The sequence below is a fragment of the Stegodyphus dumicola genome, chromosome 1 (assembly GCF_044657685.1).
Source record: "Stegodyphus dumicola isolate Sdum_Otavi_A_Nest chromosome 1, ASM4465768v1".
Classification (NCBI taxonomy): domain Eukaryota; kingdom Metazoa; phylum Arthropoda; class Arachnida; order Araneae; family Eresidae; genus Stegodyphus; species Stegodyphus dumicola.
The window spans coordinates 100256399-100273224 of record NC_140768.1 but is presented as its reverse complement, the minus strand read 5'-3'; the positions used below and the strand labels follow the sequence as shown (position 1 = coordinate 100273224).

General features: G+C 31.7%; 1 protein-coding gene across 3 annotated transcripts in view; it reads right to left on the bottom strand.

Moving 5' to 3' along the window:
- AspRS-m (aspartyl-tRNA synthetase, mitochondrial) overlaps window positions 1-16752 on the bottom strand; it is a 141842-nt gene extending 125090 nt beyond the window's left edge. For all 3 annotated transcript variants that reach the window (XM_035369315.2, XM_085818214.1, XM_035369314.2), the window contains exons 1-3: window positions 16610-16752; window positions 8385-8548; window positions 8203-8301 (exon numbers count right to left, since the gene is read on the bottom strand). In XM_035369315.2, the coding sequence (XP_035225206.2) occupies window positions 8203-8301; window positions 8385-8548; window positions 16610-16751 (405 nt within the window). In that variant the 5' untranslated portion in view covers window position 16752. The remainder of the gene's footprint in view (window positions 1-8202; window positions 8302-8384; window positions 8549-16609) is intronic.
- Between the last annotated feature and the right edge of the window lie 74 nt (window positions 16753-16826).

The window sequence follows — 16826 nt, the reverse complement described above, 5'->3', positions numbered from 1 at the left end:
AGTTCCTTCGTACATGGAGTTCAGCAATACAGTTCTAACACTTTACAGTCACTTTCTTGCTACTCCTATTCTGTCTCAAGGCATTGACTTGCCTGGTTAAATCGTTTAGATGAGCAGTCACTTGATTTACTGCCTGTTGGACTTGAGCAGTTCTGATTGGGTGGCAGTATCTACGAGCTGTTTGGTGGGCTTCCTAGAATTTGTTTTCTATTATGACTGTAATTTCTCTTCTTATTTCTTCTTGACCAGCTTCAATATCTTCTTGTCATGCTTCTGCTTTCAGCTCTTCTTTGATTGCAGCAAAGGCTGCCATCAGCTTTCTTAATTGCTCCTCCATCTCTATTTTCGATGGCATTCAATCCCACCAAGATTATTGCGTGCATATGGATTTGTATTAGATTTAATGCACATAGGTCCAATGATAGATTGATAAAATTTATTTTATCAAAAGAAACACACCAGAGTTCTGAAAATTTCCACAGAAATTTTCATAAAGGTGTTCACAGTATCACAGAGTACAATCCGTAGTTACACTTCAAACTACATACAGTTAAACACAATGCAAACAAAGCACATCTAAAAGGTGATGCTTTCAAAATTCTGAAGTTGCTCTGAACTAACAACTCACAACAACTGAGGGCAGATGCTCTCTCTGACCTTATATAGTTTGACACCATCACCGAGATATTTTTAGTACTTTTCTGCTTTTTGAAATTACTGGAAAGCATATGAGGGCTGAATACAGTTACAGAGCATCTAAAATCAATTACAGTTATCCAGTTACAATACTGTAATGTATTTTGCAGTAATTTACAAAACAGACAATCTTCTTAGTAGAACATAAAATTTTATTTCTAGTTCTCGGTGATAGACAAATTTTATACAATTCTTAAGTGGCAAAATTTCATACTACTCCTAGCTGTTAAAATCTTCAGAATACAAAATCTTTTTAAAACAATATCTCTCGTTGCTGAGTAACGGTTTGATACAAATATGGCGTTGCCACTTCAACAATAATTATATTTATTTATTAAATAACAAGATATTACAACCTCTCCCCCCTCCAGATAAACTTTAATTTATATTTTTATAAATTAAAGTTTACAGTTTTTAAACAATAATATCAGCACAACACAGAATTAAAATACAAGCATTTAAAGGAGAATTAAACAAGAAATAACATAATAACATACACTGAAGAAGAGAGGTAGGAACAAAATATTTTTTTTTATCTATATAGAGAAACAAATTATTTAATCAGGCCAGGGAGTACGACTTAATGCGTCTACATTTTTATGGTTTTTACCACTTCGATGAACGATCGTGTAATTGTAGGGTTGTAGTACCAGTGCCCATCTCATCAAGTCGTGGAGTTAGACTCACATTATTTTTGAGCCAAACTAAGGGATTATGATCGGTCATGATGAGGAATTTAGTATGCCCGTCTGCCGTAGTAAACACTGAAGTTTCTTTACAGCAAATATTATGGCGTTGCATTCCTTTTCTGTGGTACAGTACTTTTTTTCAGTTTCTGTAAACTTCTTACTGAAGTATAATACTGGATGTTTATTCTCGTTCATCTTTTTGAGCTAAAATGACACCCATACCAGAGTCCGAAACATCAATTTGCAAAACGAACTCCTTATTGAAATCAGGTTAGTGTAATAGAGGCTTTTGCGGCAGTTTTAATACTTCAACAACTCGCTCTTGTCTGTTTGAAAACTTCTCCTTGACTTGTATATCAACTCCAGAACTTGGCAATTCATCTAGAGCTTTTAACTGAGAATCGTTTAATTTTGTCAGTTCTTTCTTTTCAGATAGTCTTTGCTTGTTGCGAGATGAACCTTTGTTCTTATCTGTTACTTGCATTCTCATTGAATGTGGCAACTTTGAGTATATTTTATCATGTTTATGCCTCTTTGCTAAGTTTTCTGACGCGAGCTTATATTCTGAATGTATTTTTAATTTCTCAGCTTTAGAAGCACCTTCATGAGTTCTTTTATAAGAATTTCTTTGATCTGCTGCTAACGAACTGTCAAACACATCTTTACTTTTTGGGGAAGAAGGAACTGATGAACTTGTAGAGGAATAATCATACACACTATCCATAAAAGGTGAATCACCAGGTGAACAAGGTGAGTCAGCTTTCATATTAATAACTTCAGTTTTCTCATCAGTAGATGAACGCTTAGATTGTTTGTCTGATTTCTGTGAACCATTGACAGAAGCTTGACTCTTAGGAGGGTGAGTATTGACCAAATTACCCTGAGTTTTAGCACTATTATTTGTTTGGTTCTGAATCAAAGTTATGTAGTTCTGCATTTGATCCCTATATTTTTCAGGAATAACAATTAATTCCCTTTCATTTCCATTTTTATCTATTTTCCTTTTCACCAACAATCCATTTTCTTTTACTTTGAAATCATTTGTCTTGCTGGAATTTTCATTTTTAGCTTCGTTAAGCAATGACGCTAGATCTCTGCTTTGATGCTGAGATTCAATTAATTCCTTTGAATTAACATTAATCACTTTCTTAAGTTCCTTGTCTTCCTCATCAGCTTGAGGTAAAATATCTTCGTCAGTTTCAATAAACTTCAGTTCTTCTAATTTCTCCATTTCAATTTCTCTGCTTCGATCATCTTCATGAGATCTTTTTACTTGAGATTGTGTCAAAACTGCATTTATTTTTTCTAAATTTAAGAATGATTTACTTTTGAACAATTGGGCAGTTTTGTTACCCAATACATATCTGCCTGGATCATTTGTAACAACAGCTGCCTTTGCCTTTATATGACCAAGTTCGCAATTAATTTCAACTTCCGCTAACGGTAGACACACTAAATGGCCATTTAAAAGATATTGTACCCAGACATGTTCTCCAGTCATTTTTGCGTTATCTATGTATTTCCGAGAAATAACATCAACAGTGGCTCCTGTGTCTCAAAGAATAGGCATTTCATGCCCATTAACTAAACCATTAATTGTATATGTCTCTAACAAATCATCATTCAAAGATATGCAATTTACCTTTTCATTTGGTTTTAAGCGAGGACTCTGAGGCTTAAAATGTTCGTATGATCCACACTCGAAACAACGTGGTCGATACCTTTTGTCATATAAATTTTCTTGGTTCTTGTTTTGAAATTGACTTCTTTGTCGGTGATCTTTCTGGTATTTTGAATCATCCCATTTATCAGAATGCTTAAAATGAGGCGGATGCTCTATTTTTTTCACAAAATTATCATAATGCGGTTTAAATGATCCTTTGTTAATTTTCTCAGTCTGATTGACAGAAAATTTCGGTTTTATTGTTTTCCTCACATCTTCAAAATCTTCAATTTTCTTAACTATTTCAGTAGGTGAAATGATGGTTTTCCATTGATCCATAAAATGTTCTTTGAAATCAGGAGAGGTACGTTTTTTTATTTGATCAACCAGCATGAGATCTTTTAGCTGTTCAAAAGTTTTAATGTTTAATCCGTTAAGCCATCCTTCTAAATAATTCTTTAATTCATAGTAGAAATCATACCAAGTACTTTCAGTAGATTTTTGGTGTTTATTAAATAGTTGTCGAAATTTTTCCGCACTTAATTTAAATCGTTGTAACAGTATCTTCCCTTTCGCGTTATTCTCTTCTTTCTCTTTCTTCTCTTTCGCGTTCTTTTTCTCTTTCTTCTCTTTCGCGTTCTTTTTCTCTTCCTTCTCTTTCACATTCTTCCTTTCTTTCCCTTTCTTCTCTAATTGCAGCCAGTAGTTCTCGAGTAAACTCCTCATCATAACGGGGACTTTCAGTAATCAGTTTATGCAACTGAGCAATCTTAAATTCAGGTTTCACGGTTAAACCTAACTCTTCTGCTAGTACTTTTAAATTCTGTTTTTTACTCCTAGCTAAGAATGACATGTTGACACAAGTTACCTTTATTAGGCTTCCTTTTGAAATTGAATCTAAAAGATCGTACTTGTACTAAAAATGTATAATTTCTGGCGAGACTTAATTTCTCAAATACGAAATTCACACCAACCAATTGGAGAGAATTATTTAAACAACTTTGCCAGGTTGGCCCAAAATACTATAATACTACGTCGGGTTGATGTTTTAACTCACTATTCACAAGCCTCGTTAGCTATAACTATATAAACACCTTTGCCAGTTAGGCAATACAATGGAATTTTACCCACGTCAGTTTGACGACTTTACTATCTATCTCCAGCCTGGTTGCCGATAACAAAAACAATTTTTGCCAGTTTGGCAATACAACTTTTAGAATATACAATCTGTAATACGTCAGGATGACGTTACTATCTATCACACGCCTGGATGGCGAGAACTAAGAAAAAAAATCTTTGCCAATTCAGCAGTATAATCAACTCACACTACATCAGTTTGACGTTATTACTTATTTTCACGCGCCTGCTTGGCAACAAATTCAAAAACTCAGCTGGCAGTTCTTTTTTTTTATAAATGCCGGGATGGCTTACACATATCATTTATCAACATAAAAATTCAATACAAACAAAAGTAAAGCATAAATAATAATTTTAAAATACTTCTTTACCACAAATATCAATTATAAATTTAAGCTGAATATTTTTAGTGTCAGTTATTTTAAACAAAATCTTACACTATAAACTATAATTCTGAAATAAAGTATTAAAATTTAATAAAAGCTTTTTTAAGAAAACCAAAAGTTAATCTTATCTTCAGAGATCAGCAGTATCCTGTTTTGACAGATTTTTGCTCGGACGCAAGTTATAGAAGCACAGAAGATAACCTTTGAATGATCTGCTTCAAATCTGGCTTTAAAACGGCAGACTTCTTACATCCATTTCTCCTTGAAATAAGCAAACTTGTTCTAAAAAATTCAGCAAATTTCTGGGATTCGGAGACCAGCACCATCAAAATTGATAATTGCACTCCTAACTTTCAGGATCTCGGTGGAAGAACCTCCAATTTATTAAGACTGTAATGTATTTTGCAGTAATTTACAAAACAGACAATCTTCTTAGTAGAACATAAATTTTATTTCTAGTTCTCGGTGATAGACAAATTTTATACAATTCTTAAGTGGCAAAATTTCATACTACTCCTAGCTGTTAAAATCTTCAGAATACAAAATCTTTTTAAAACAATATCTCTCGTTGCTGAGTAACGGTTTGATACAAATATGGCATTGCCACTTCAACAATAATTATATTTATTTATTAAATAACAAGATATTACAATACCTATTATGGTGATACAGGGACCAGACCAAAATGTCACTAAATGTTGGCAACAAAAATTAATCGCTAAAACCATTGCCAACTAGGTGATATCTCACCAAATTAGTGAGATAGCCATTTACTCATTGTTAAACAGATTTATCTCTGTATTCATATTTTCCTGACACAGCATCCTCCTTCTCGATTTTCATGTTACATTATACAGAAAAATACAACAATTTCACATAAAGTTTCATTAAAATTACAGATATATATACAAACTTCATAGCAACACTAACCTATCCTAATGTTCAACACTATCAAATAAAATTTATTCTTGCAATCTTTTTACATTTTGTACAACTAAATATAGTCCCCAAAATGTTTTTAGTACAGCCCATATAAAAATTAAGAAAGGAAATAAATTTGAATACCCCACATGTGAAAATGTTCTACTTTAAAACTGCATTTCTATAGCAGAAGGTTGCTATACATTTTATGCTCTTTTAAGAGTCACAAATAAATACAAGTGTCTTGTATAATCGACTGCAGGGGAGAAAGATAATAAGCTTTTATGCATCATTAAATGATAATTATGGAATTAGATCTATTATTACTATTATTATGAAAAATACCAGAATAAAAGTATCATATGCTTAAATTATGCTTTTTTTTTTTTTTTCAAATTTCTCTTAAATATGGTTTAACACTTAACATGTACAGAACCACACCAAATATGTTTTAGTAGGAATGTTAACACCATCAATAAATTTACCTTAAATTTAAAATTTAATATTTTTTAAATTTTTTCTATGTAAAGAGTTTAACTTTTTTTTTTTTTTTTTTTTTTCTATGTAAAGAGTTTAACATTTTTTTTTTTAAAATACCTAATTTTACCTTGCAGAAGTCCACAGTTCTTCTGACTATCACTAGAGAAATACTGACATAAACTACCAATTTTTAAAGAAAATACTTATTTGAAAAAACAATTTAAATTTTAAATAAAGTCATTAATATTTTGTATCTTTCTATTATCATGGTACTATTTGACAAATGTTTATATTACATCTTGAACAGCTAAACAATAATGCCATTGCAAATAGGTAGAAAGAATAAACATGTACAGGTTAAGTTTCTAACGGTTATTTTAAGTTTAAACATGCTTTACTGTCTATTCTAATTTCCATCTACTATTTCCTACCAGGATTAGTTTTTACTATAGCGTTTTATGCAAATGAGTTAGAAGGTGTATTGAAAGGAAGCTCATCTTACTTCAAGAGAGAGCGTTTAGTCCATAGTGGTGTGTGTTTGCCTTCTGGCTACTTCATTCTTAAAACTATTACACTTTTTCGCATTGTATGTGCCTGTTGATAATCGCTGGCTAGGTTAAATTAAGGGCCAACTACATTAGGTATTGAAGGGGGCATCTGTTATTATTTCTTTGAGTGAATAAAAGGGTCTTTTAACCCTTCTCAAGAATCTGTCATAAATACTTTAAATTAGTGATAATTCACTACATACTTTACTAGATTCCTCTACATTTATCATAGGCAAAGTAATGAGGAACATTATAAACATCAATCCAGGAATTTTCTCTCCTAGATTTTAGTTGCTTAAGTGAATGAATCGGCAGCTGGTGAATATGCATACCAATAAGCTAGCAACAAATACAGTAAAAGCCCAACAATGTGGCATTCAGCTAACCAGAAACCTCTGAGCACCGATAATGGAAGCATGACATCACAGCACAATCATAAAAAGTTTGTTTTGGTTTAATGTAAATTCAAATAACTCCTGATTACACAGTTTAAATTTTGTAAAGAAAGACACAAGTTTTGTGGTTTCTTGGATTCTGGAAAAAAAAAAAAAAAAAAAAAAGTGGTTTTTAGACTGCATTAAATGTGAGTATTTTGAAAGTTACAGCATTCAGGCATCAAAAAAAGAAACAGTGCACAACTTTGAAAACAGATAAATAAGGGCAATATAAAGTGGAAATTTAGCATTTCAAGAATTTTTATATGCTGTGTCTATAATTTGTATCGCTTCATTATCAAACTAAATACAGAACAATCTGTTCTTATAAACTTCTGCCAGAATGATTGGCAATATTTCCGCAACCTTTCATGTTTGGCAAGACTTCGTAATCAGATCAGAAGTTTTACTGTAATGTTTAAGAATACTTGTCAGCTTTTATGACTTAAATGGATTTTTTTCTGCAAAAAAAATCTTATATAATTTCAAATGTAGGCTTTTGATTTTCAAATTTGTAACAAATAAACTGATTATTTTTATAATTTTAGAGCAGAATTTTTTCTTACTGATTTGCATTTTCTAATATAAATTCCATTTTTTACAAGCTCAACCATCTGGAATTTTTATGTACATGGAATTCAGCATTTCCTGAGCTTTCTGGATAGTTGAGCTTTTACCATACAGCATCATTGATCCGGATACAAGATACGACGTACAAAATAATGAAATAAATATCAGTATGGCGTTGGTTGCCATCGCCTAGATTCCTATCTATAGTGGAGATTGCATGAAAATACATTAATGTTTTTAATAATGTTCAGTGAAGTTAGAAATTGTATACCTCCTATGTCACCGTAAGAAAATAATCTGGTAAAATTTATTTTTTATTCATCTTCATTTTCTGCATTTATTGTGGATTTAATAAAATTCTTTTCATGGAGCTTTATATATTATTAGGCTTGCCACCATCTAGTCATATTTTGTGCCAAAGTTTATGTTTTGTGCTAAGTGGTGGTCCATTAAAGGAAAGGTACCAAAAAAGTTTTTTGAAAAATAATCATGGTTTTCACAAGTTTTGATCTATTTTTAGCTGATTCATAAATATGAATAGATTATTATTATACAGTTACTTATTATATCAATGAAAAGCAAACAAAGAATAAACAATATGATAATAATAAATATGAAAAAATAAAGCTAAACTCAAAAACAATAAATGTCCAATGTGAATTACTTAGAACTACTTACCTTTCTTATATCTTTCAATGGTCGTTTCTGCACAATGCCTTTTACCTGAACTACAGATTCTAGAGGTAAGGATTGTAAAAATTTTTTATTTGAGTTATCCTGAAATAAAACCAGAACATGAAAAATGAGAAATATACAACAAGTTTTATACCTTTATATTTTATAACTGAAAAAGCACTTACATTCTCTTTAAATATAACTTGTGTAAGACCATATGCGTCTCGAAGTATTATAAATTTGTCTAATCTTTGATATGAAGTCCAACCACAAATAATTACTTCTTGTCCAACATGAGAAGCATTTAACTCTCCACACGTATGTGTACGCCATGTGAAACTATTTAATCCTTTAAAAACACAAATAATATACAGATGAAATAAAATCTTAATCATTGTATATAAAAATAAAACTTGATACATATTTTTACATAATAAATAATTTTGAAAGTTTTTTTTAATGTGTGCCAGCCTTTGCGAATGACTTCATGACATTTTCTTTATCTACAAACAAAAGTATTTTGAAAATACTTTTATATAAAATTTAATATTATTAGAAAATCCATAATACAGATACCTTCTCTTCCCACAAAAAAGAGCAAAGAAGTTTAAAAGAAACATAAATTTATAAGTAAAATTAAAAATGGTATAAGTAGTTATTAAAAATATAATAGCTTATTTTAATGTTTCCGTTCCAATAAACCCCATGCAAAAATTTAGAAAGATATTATAATTAAAAATTAATACTGTTAAACATTAGATCATAAGATATTTAATTAAGCTACATGAAATTTAATCACCTAGTTATGATTCTCTGTGTTTCACTATGATTAACACTGCATTGACTATATCAATAGGGAAAACTCTTACAAAAATAGACATACAATTTATGTTATGGTAGAATATTCTAAGAGGACACCCTACAATGCAAAAAATATCACCTTAAACAGTGAACTAAAGAATGCTACAGTACAATGCCTGAAATGATCCAAGATCTGGACCAATAAATAAATAAAATAAAATTTTAAAAAAAATTTGAACACTTTCAGATTTTATATTACACCCAAAGGTGTGTTTTTTCACTTACATACACATTTTGAGAGCATCTAGGCTGATGTTCTTTTTGGCTAGAAATATTTAAAACCAGCCTATCTTTAGAATTTTTTATACACAGTCTCGTGCGCTGGAGATAGAGTTTATAGATAGAGCTGGAGATAGATTTTTTTTTTTTTTTTTTTGTGCAGTGTTGCCATTTCTCACTTTGAAATCATTTTGTTAATCAAATATTTGTTAAAATTTTACAAAATATGAAATATACAATAAAGCAAATTCAAAATTTGAGCTTCCAGGTGCCCATGTTCGGGTGCAATTTGATGGCTATAGATACTGTTGTTTTTTCACAATGAAAAAAACATGACAATTCTTCATTATTTAATTGCTTTAAATATAATACCGAGAGAGAATATTTGGTGGCAACAACTTGAAATGTCATTCAGACTTCTATAATGATTCAACACAATAACCCGTTTGGAGACTAATAGCCCTTCTCAGATAATGCTACTTTGGGCTAATAAATATCTCCTATACAAAACTGGTACTTACATGTTATCACAACCACCTTAGTAAAAGCCAGTAAATTTTCAGAATGTACAAAATTCTGGAAATTATGTTTATAACAATTCTTCATTCAAGTGATGTCACCATGTTCATACGCAGTGGGTTTTTTTTTTCTTTTTTTTTAATTGTAGTCTTTTTTGCTTTAAACACAATTTTAAAATATGCACTTGTGCAATTTGCCAATGATGAAACTGCAATGAAATTTCTGCAGGAACACAGAATTTTGCCACAAAATCTCTAGCGGGCACAATGAGGAGTTGGGTTTGGTAAATAACTGCTATTATCAAGGTTTGCACGATGCCGAGTCTGCTATACTCTGATGTTTCTTTAAGTAAAAGCAGATTGTTGTGATGTGAGAAGAATAGTGAAAAAAATTACAGAAAGATTTGGAGAAGAATGTAAATGTTTTATTTTTTTAAATTATATAACTTATGTAAGAATATTCTTATTTAACAATCATTCATGTGTTCTTATTTAATAATTAAAAAATAACCCTTATTTAATTCAAATTTATATTTCAAATTCCTAAGTATGTTTCATTTTCACATGTGCGTAATGTCTGCCGACATGATAAATATTGATAGTTTGAGAATCGTAAAAAAAGTCACGAAAGCCACCAACTTGCACCTGATAAGTCATTTTTATTTTTTCATATGTAAAAAATTGTCAGATTGCACCAAGATGGTTGGATTAATACGTAAGTAACACAAAATCTAGAGATGAAGAATATAATAGTCAACAAACAGATGTGCTGTAAATGCTTTTTTTCTATGTCCCAACTGAGATTCCCACATGGTAGTTTCAAACACCTGCTGGCTATTGAGTTGCACAGTTAATGACAATTCATTCAGTAATGTATTGAATGTTAGTTTAAAATAAGACACTGAACAACAATTATTTTAGAAATCGAAAACAAAAATCAGTTTTATTTTCTAATTTTTCAGTACAACTGGTAGTCCAGTTAATTTTCCAGCTGGAAAATTTGCTGATTTTTCTTGTTTGATTTCTAAAATAATGTACTGATGTCAGCAAGGATCACACTTCTGGCACTTGAGTGGTTGTGTGTGTGGAACGGGAAGGCGGCAGTATAATGCGATGCATTTTTTTGCCCGAGTTATCTCTATAGTTGCTAAATTCAACTTCCCAGTACCTGTCTTCCAGTACCAACTTCCCAGTCTAAAAATTTTGCCACCTGTAAATTCTGCTACCTAATATTTATCCTAAATTTAAATAATTTTATCGTCTCCAATTTTTGCTGCTTAATACTAATAAATCCTAAGATTTTTGCCATGAAATATGGTCCTGCCAGTTCTTTTGAAGGGTTAGCTTTCATCTGTTTCATATAAATAATAAGCAAAGCTCTAGTGCTGCCATTTCTACGTGTCATCTTACTAAATTTATACTGGTGATAAAAAATTTGGAAGCTTTTGAAATCGCAGAAATACAGGCTGAATCTCAGATTTTGTACTATAATAATAAATAATTACACACCTTCCTAACAATTCCCAAGCTTTTCATAAATATTGAAAATTCCCAATTTTGAGAAATATCTAGACTAATGCACTATAATAATATAATTATGAATGTTTTAATATAATTGTGAAATATGCTAGATTACTTCATAATAGCAGCGGATTTTTAATTTTTTCAGACTTTTAATCTATTTAAGAAGCAAAAGAAGGCACTACAAAGGCATTCAAGACTACCAGCTTCAAATGTTAGCTGGAGACACATCAATTAATATAATAACTACAAGACCATGAGACTTCCATGGACAAATACTAGTGATTTGCATATAAAAGCTTGTTGAAGTATCATATTTCAAGCCATACATGAAATGTCTTTTCTCCATTTACAATTTTAGCAGGCAGCTGCTGAAATCTGTTTTGAGTTTTCTCCAAAATCGGATTTACTGATGCTATTGATATACATTGACGAGCCAAAATAGTATAACCATCCCACATTTTTTAATGAACTTGTTTGGATAACGTGCAGGGCATGTGATTAAGTGGAAATGGTATTTAAGTGCTGCTTGAGAAGGTAAGGAATCATTCTTGCACTTACTTTTGTGAGTAATGGGAAAGGCTGCAGATCTAAGTGAATTGGACAGAGAGCAGATTGTAATGATGCAAAGACTCAGAATGAGTATCTCTGAAACTACAAGTCTGGTAGGTGATTAGTATTTATGCAAAGTAAATAAATGACGGTAAAGTCAATACGGTAAGTCAAGTAGTAGTTCAATGTAGGTCCAAGAGCAAGTGTTTTGGAATACACAGTTCAGCAGACATTGTTGGATATGGGGCTGCACATCAGACATCTCACCCATGTGCCTCTGTTGACCAAGCGCCTACAGCGGACTACGCCAACTATGACTACAGTGGACACGGGAACATCGAGACTGGACTTTGGATAAGTGGAAGACAGTTGCCTGGTTAGATGAATCATAATTTCTCACTCATCACATTGATGGTTGTGTCAGGGTATGCCATCTTTCAGGTGAACAGTTGCTGCCCCCCTCTGTAAAGCAGGTCATGCACAGGCTGATGGTGGCAGTATTATGCTTTAGGGGATGTTCTCATAGACTTCTCTGGAACTCTTAGTTATGGTAGAGCAGACTATGAAAGCTGTACATTATCTGAACACAACTGCATATCAGTTGCACCCTCACATGGCCTCCGTCTTCCTAAATGAAAATGGAATCGTCCAGCAGGACAATGCTTTATGTCACAAGGCTCGAATTGTGTTGGAGTGGTTCGAGGAACATAAGGATGAATTCCAATTAATGTCATGATGACCTAACTTGCCGGATCTTAACACAATAGAGCAAATTTCAGATATAATGGAGCAACAGCTCACAGTTCAAACACCACTATGTCGGAATATCTCGACTTTGCATGACTGCAGCTCATACATTTGGTACAAGCAGTCTCCAGTTATCCTATCAAGAACTTTCACTTTTTTTAGGTCTTTGTGTAAAACGGGTTCTAAATTTCTTACTTTTTGTCTATACTGATCAATTTTCAGCAGCATTTTGTGCAAAAGTTCCAAAATCACATTTATTGTCACTGAAAAGACTACATTAAACATGCTGAAACAATCAGCAGCACAGCTTTTAGGCTATAGTGGTGAAGACAGCTTCACTGCAAAGCACTAAAGTACAGCTCCTGACTTGGTTTGGTCATTCTTGGAGTTCAAGACACTACTACTGAACTCAACGTACTCTAGATACTCTTACGATACACTGCTACTCCAAATACAGGCAGGGCCTATATAGCTTTTGGCCTGCCTTCGAGAACATTCTAAGGCAAACCAGTACAAATTCAGTCTAGAATGTTTTCCATCTGTCTATGGCATATCACCAATTTTGCTGCCAAATGGGCAGTTTTTCAAAAAATCTGGCAACCCTGCCATTTTCTAGCAACCCTAAACCTGCTTTACTAGGAAGCTATTTTACTGCACCTGGTCATTTTGTAACAATATTGTGTACATTCATGAAATGCTGGTAAATGTACTTAATATCATTTGATAGATGGTTGGTGCACATCAAAGGAAATGCTGCTGAAATTCAAGAAATAGGCATTTTTTTTAAATCTCCACAACCTTTAAATAGATCTTAACAGTATTAAGAAAATTTTTATCATGCATGTGAAGACAAAAGGCAGTATTTTGAGTTTATCTTGGTGAATATGTTTGACAGAATAATCCTGAATAATAATTTAGAAATGTTACGGATTCATGCCTGATGTTAATCATGATGATGGCGCTGAGATGCGCATCTCACTACTCTAATTGCAATCAAACACAGCTATCATAATGATTCAATACACTTTATTTCTTGATAAAACAATTCTTGAAAAATACATTCACATTATGATCGCACATCACAATAGTTGCAGTCTGCACCCACTTTTTCATCACATTTTGTAGTATTTTATATTATGACTAAGGAAATAGAGAAGCAAGCGGTAACATGTTAGATGAATATGAAGCAAATCAGAAAAGTCCGAAATATTCAAAAGAAAACCCGAGAGAAGAGTAAAAAGGTTATAGTTCTCTGAATAAATTTTGGTTGTTTTTCACAATTAGCTAAAGCATTTATGTAAATACCTACATCAGTAGCACTATGTAAAGTACAGTACAAATAATTTAATCCGGACTCGTTGGGACTTCGGCGATTCCGGATTATAGATCATCAATTTAAATCTGGTAAGATGGCATGCAGAAATCATAAAATTAAAAATATGAAACCATAATTTATGGAATAAAGAGCAATTATGATCTACAGGGTATCAAAATTTACAAAAAAAAAAAAAAGCTTAATATTTATTTGTTTACTTTATTAAACATTTCTTTCAATGTAAGTTGTTTAAGTTGCTTTGTTTTTTGTGCTAATACTTTCTCTTTAATTCTATATACAGACATAATTTCTTATTCAGTTCCACTGTTCAAGTCCTGTAATTACTGTGTCGAGAATATGAAATGAATATGAAACCATAATTTATGAAATAAAGAGCAATTATGATCTACAGGGTATCAAAATTTACAAAAAAAAAGCTTAATATTTATTTGTTTACTTTATTAAACATTTCTTTCAATGTAAGTTGTTTAAGTTGCTTTGTTTTTTGTGCTAATACTTTCTCTTTAATTCTATATACAGACATAATTTCTTATTCAGTTCCACTGTTCAAGTCCTGTAATTACTGTGTTGAGAATACCGACTAATTTGTCAACTGAAATTTTTTTGTTTTCAATAACCTCTCTGTCACTTTCTTCACTATCAGAAGTGGTACATTGAAACATGCTTTCGCTTTGTAGATCCTTTGGCAGCTTCAGAATCGGACTCTTTTTGACATAATCGAAAATGCAAACTTACTTTTTATAAAATTGCTTTAACAGTCTGCAAAAAAATAATAGGCCGGATCCAATTGGAAGATTAAAGAACAACGCAATCTGCAACATTAACTGCAATAGATAATTAGATAATTTTAGCCTAGCTTATATGTCCATTATACATTAAACGTGCATGCGTGTACGTATTATGCACATGCGTAAACGCATATGTGCATGCGCAGAAAGTTTGTAGCTTTGAGGTCCAGATTATGAACGTCCGAATTAAGGACTTAATTAAAGTATTGTATAGTATTAAAAGTAAAGTATTAAGACTCCGAATTAAAGTACTGTATAGGATTAATTTCAAAGTGATGAAGTTTCGAAAAATTTATTATAAGCAATTAGTAATTTTCAGACAGAAAGGAAAAACTGCCAAATTAAAATGTAGTGTTAAAGGACTACTAAAAATTAAAATTAGAAGTTTGCTTTATGAAATTTTTATGTTACACACAGATACCTACACACACACACACACACATATATATATTGTTAAACTGAAAGGCAAACCTTGTATTATCACAAAGTTGTTTCATTTATGGTAATGCATATGCGCGAAATGTAGAAGTTGAAAGTTCCACAAATATATTTTTACCTAGAATCGGGTGCTCCTTTGACATTTTAAGTGAAAATATATTGATGTGTACATGGACAAAGTCAAGGGAGTGCATAATGCCAAGTTTGTGCAAGTTTCTGAAGTTTTTTTAAGTGTTAATGGATTGACGCGTACTTGGATAAAGTTAAGAGAGTGCGCAATGCCTACTTCGCACAATTCTGTAATTTTTTTAAAGTGAAAATAGGTCACTGTATACATGGATACTAAGTTTGAACAAGTCAAAGAATTGTGTATCCATGTACCGCCAAAAAAAGCCAATTTTCGCCAAGGGTACCCTTAAATATATTTTTACCATATATAGAGAGAGAGATATTGGATTAGGTTTTGAATTGCTTTTTACTTTATATTTTTTCATTTTCTTCTTTTGTTGCAGTAACCCTCTCATGACGATATAGTGAAAGGTATAAATTTCTTATTTCATTTTTGGTTTTGCTCCTTTTTCTTGAAGTTTGCCACTGTGCTTGTTTTTATTATTATTATTATTATTTTTCATGTTTATTCTGAAGTAGTGGTCTATATTTTAGGGTACCTCTTGGATTAACACCAAGTTGCTGCTTCATTTTTCGCCAAATTGCTGTTTCATTTATGGTAAGCTGAGTACTTGAATGGCTGAGTTTATAGTCTGTTGCTATTATACAATTTTTATGTCTGTAGAGTTTTTAATATCAAATAGTCCTATTTATACACTTTTTTAATATCAAATAGTTAGAAAAGGAAATAAAGAAAAAAAAAAAAAAAAAAAAGACAGTGGTAATCGGTAAAGATAACCATCATAAAACTGTATTATTAAGAAATAAATTAAACTGTATTATTCAGAAATGAACTCTGGCATTCTGGTACTCGGTAAAATCCTAGTATACGGTGCAGCCTTGGCGAGATTTTGAAAATTATCGCTAACGCCAAAAATGACCCAAAGAACGTCTATGTATATACTATACACTATATATTATCACTACATACATACTATATACTATGTATAACTATATATATTCTTTGAATGACACGTTTACTACTCATCGTATATGTTTCGTTTTTACTGCTCATCATAAAGTTGCCAAAAGAAGCCAAATCCCGTATGCACCGGATACTAGGATTAAGCCCGGTAGGTACTCTTAGCAACACACCAAGAAACTAGTAGGCAAGTAGGCATATGATAATAATATATTTTCAATTAAAGCCTGCACTAATGAACTATCATGACGCTAATGCATTACACTCTGAATTTCTCTCATTCAAACTCAAAAGATTAATTTTGCTTTAGCAGTTTGTAGAAATATTTCAAAATACTTACGCGAACATAAATAACGTAACCCACTATATGATACATTTTTTAAAGAAGAATAAAATCTTTGAGCAAACATACTAAAAACAAAACTAGCGGGCATCGAAATTACAGTTACAGCTATAATTTTGAAATCAAACATAATTGCCATTGATGCCTTACAGAATTCTCTTTTCATCACACATGAAAAGAAATTGATTTCAGTTTCAACAAATTTTCATTTTTA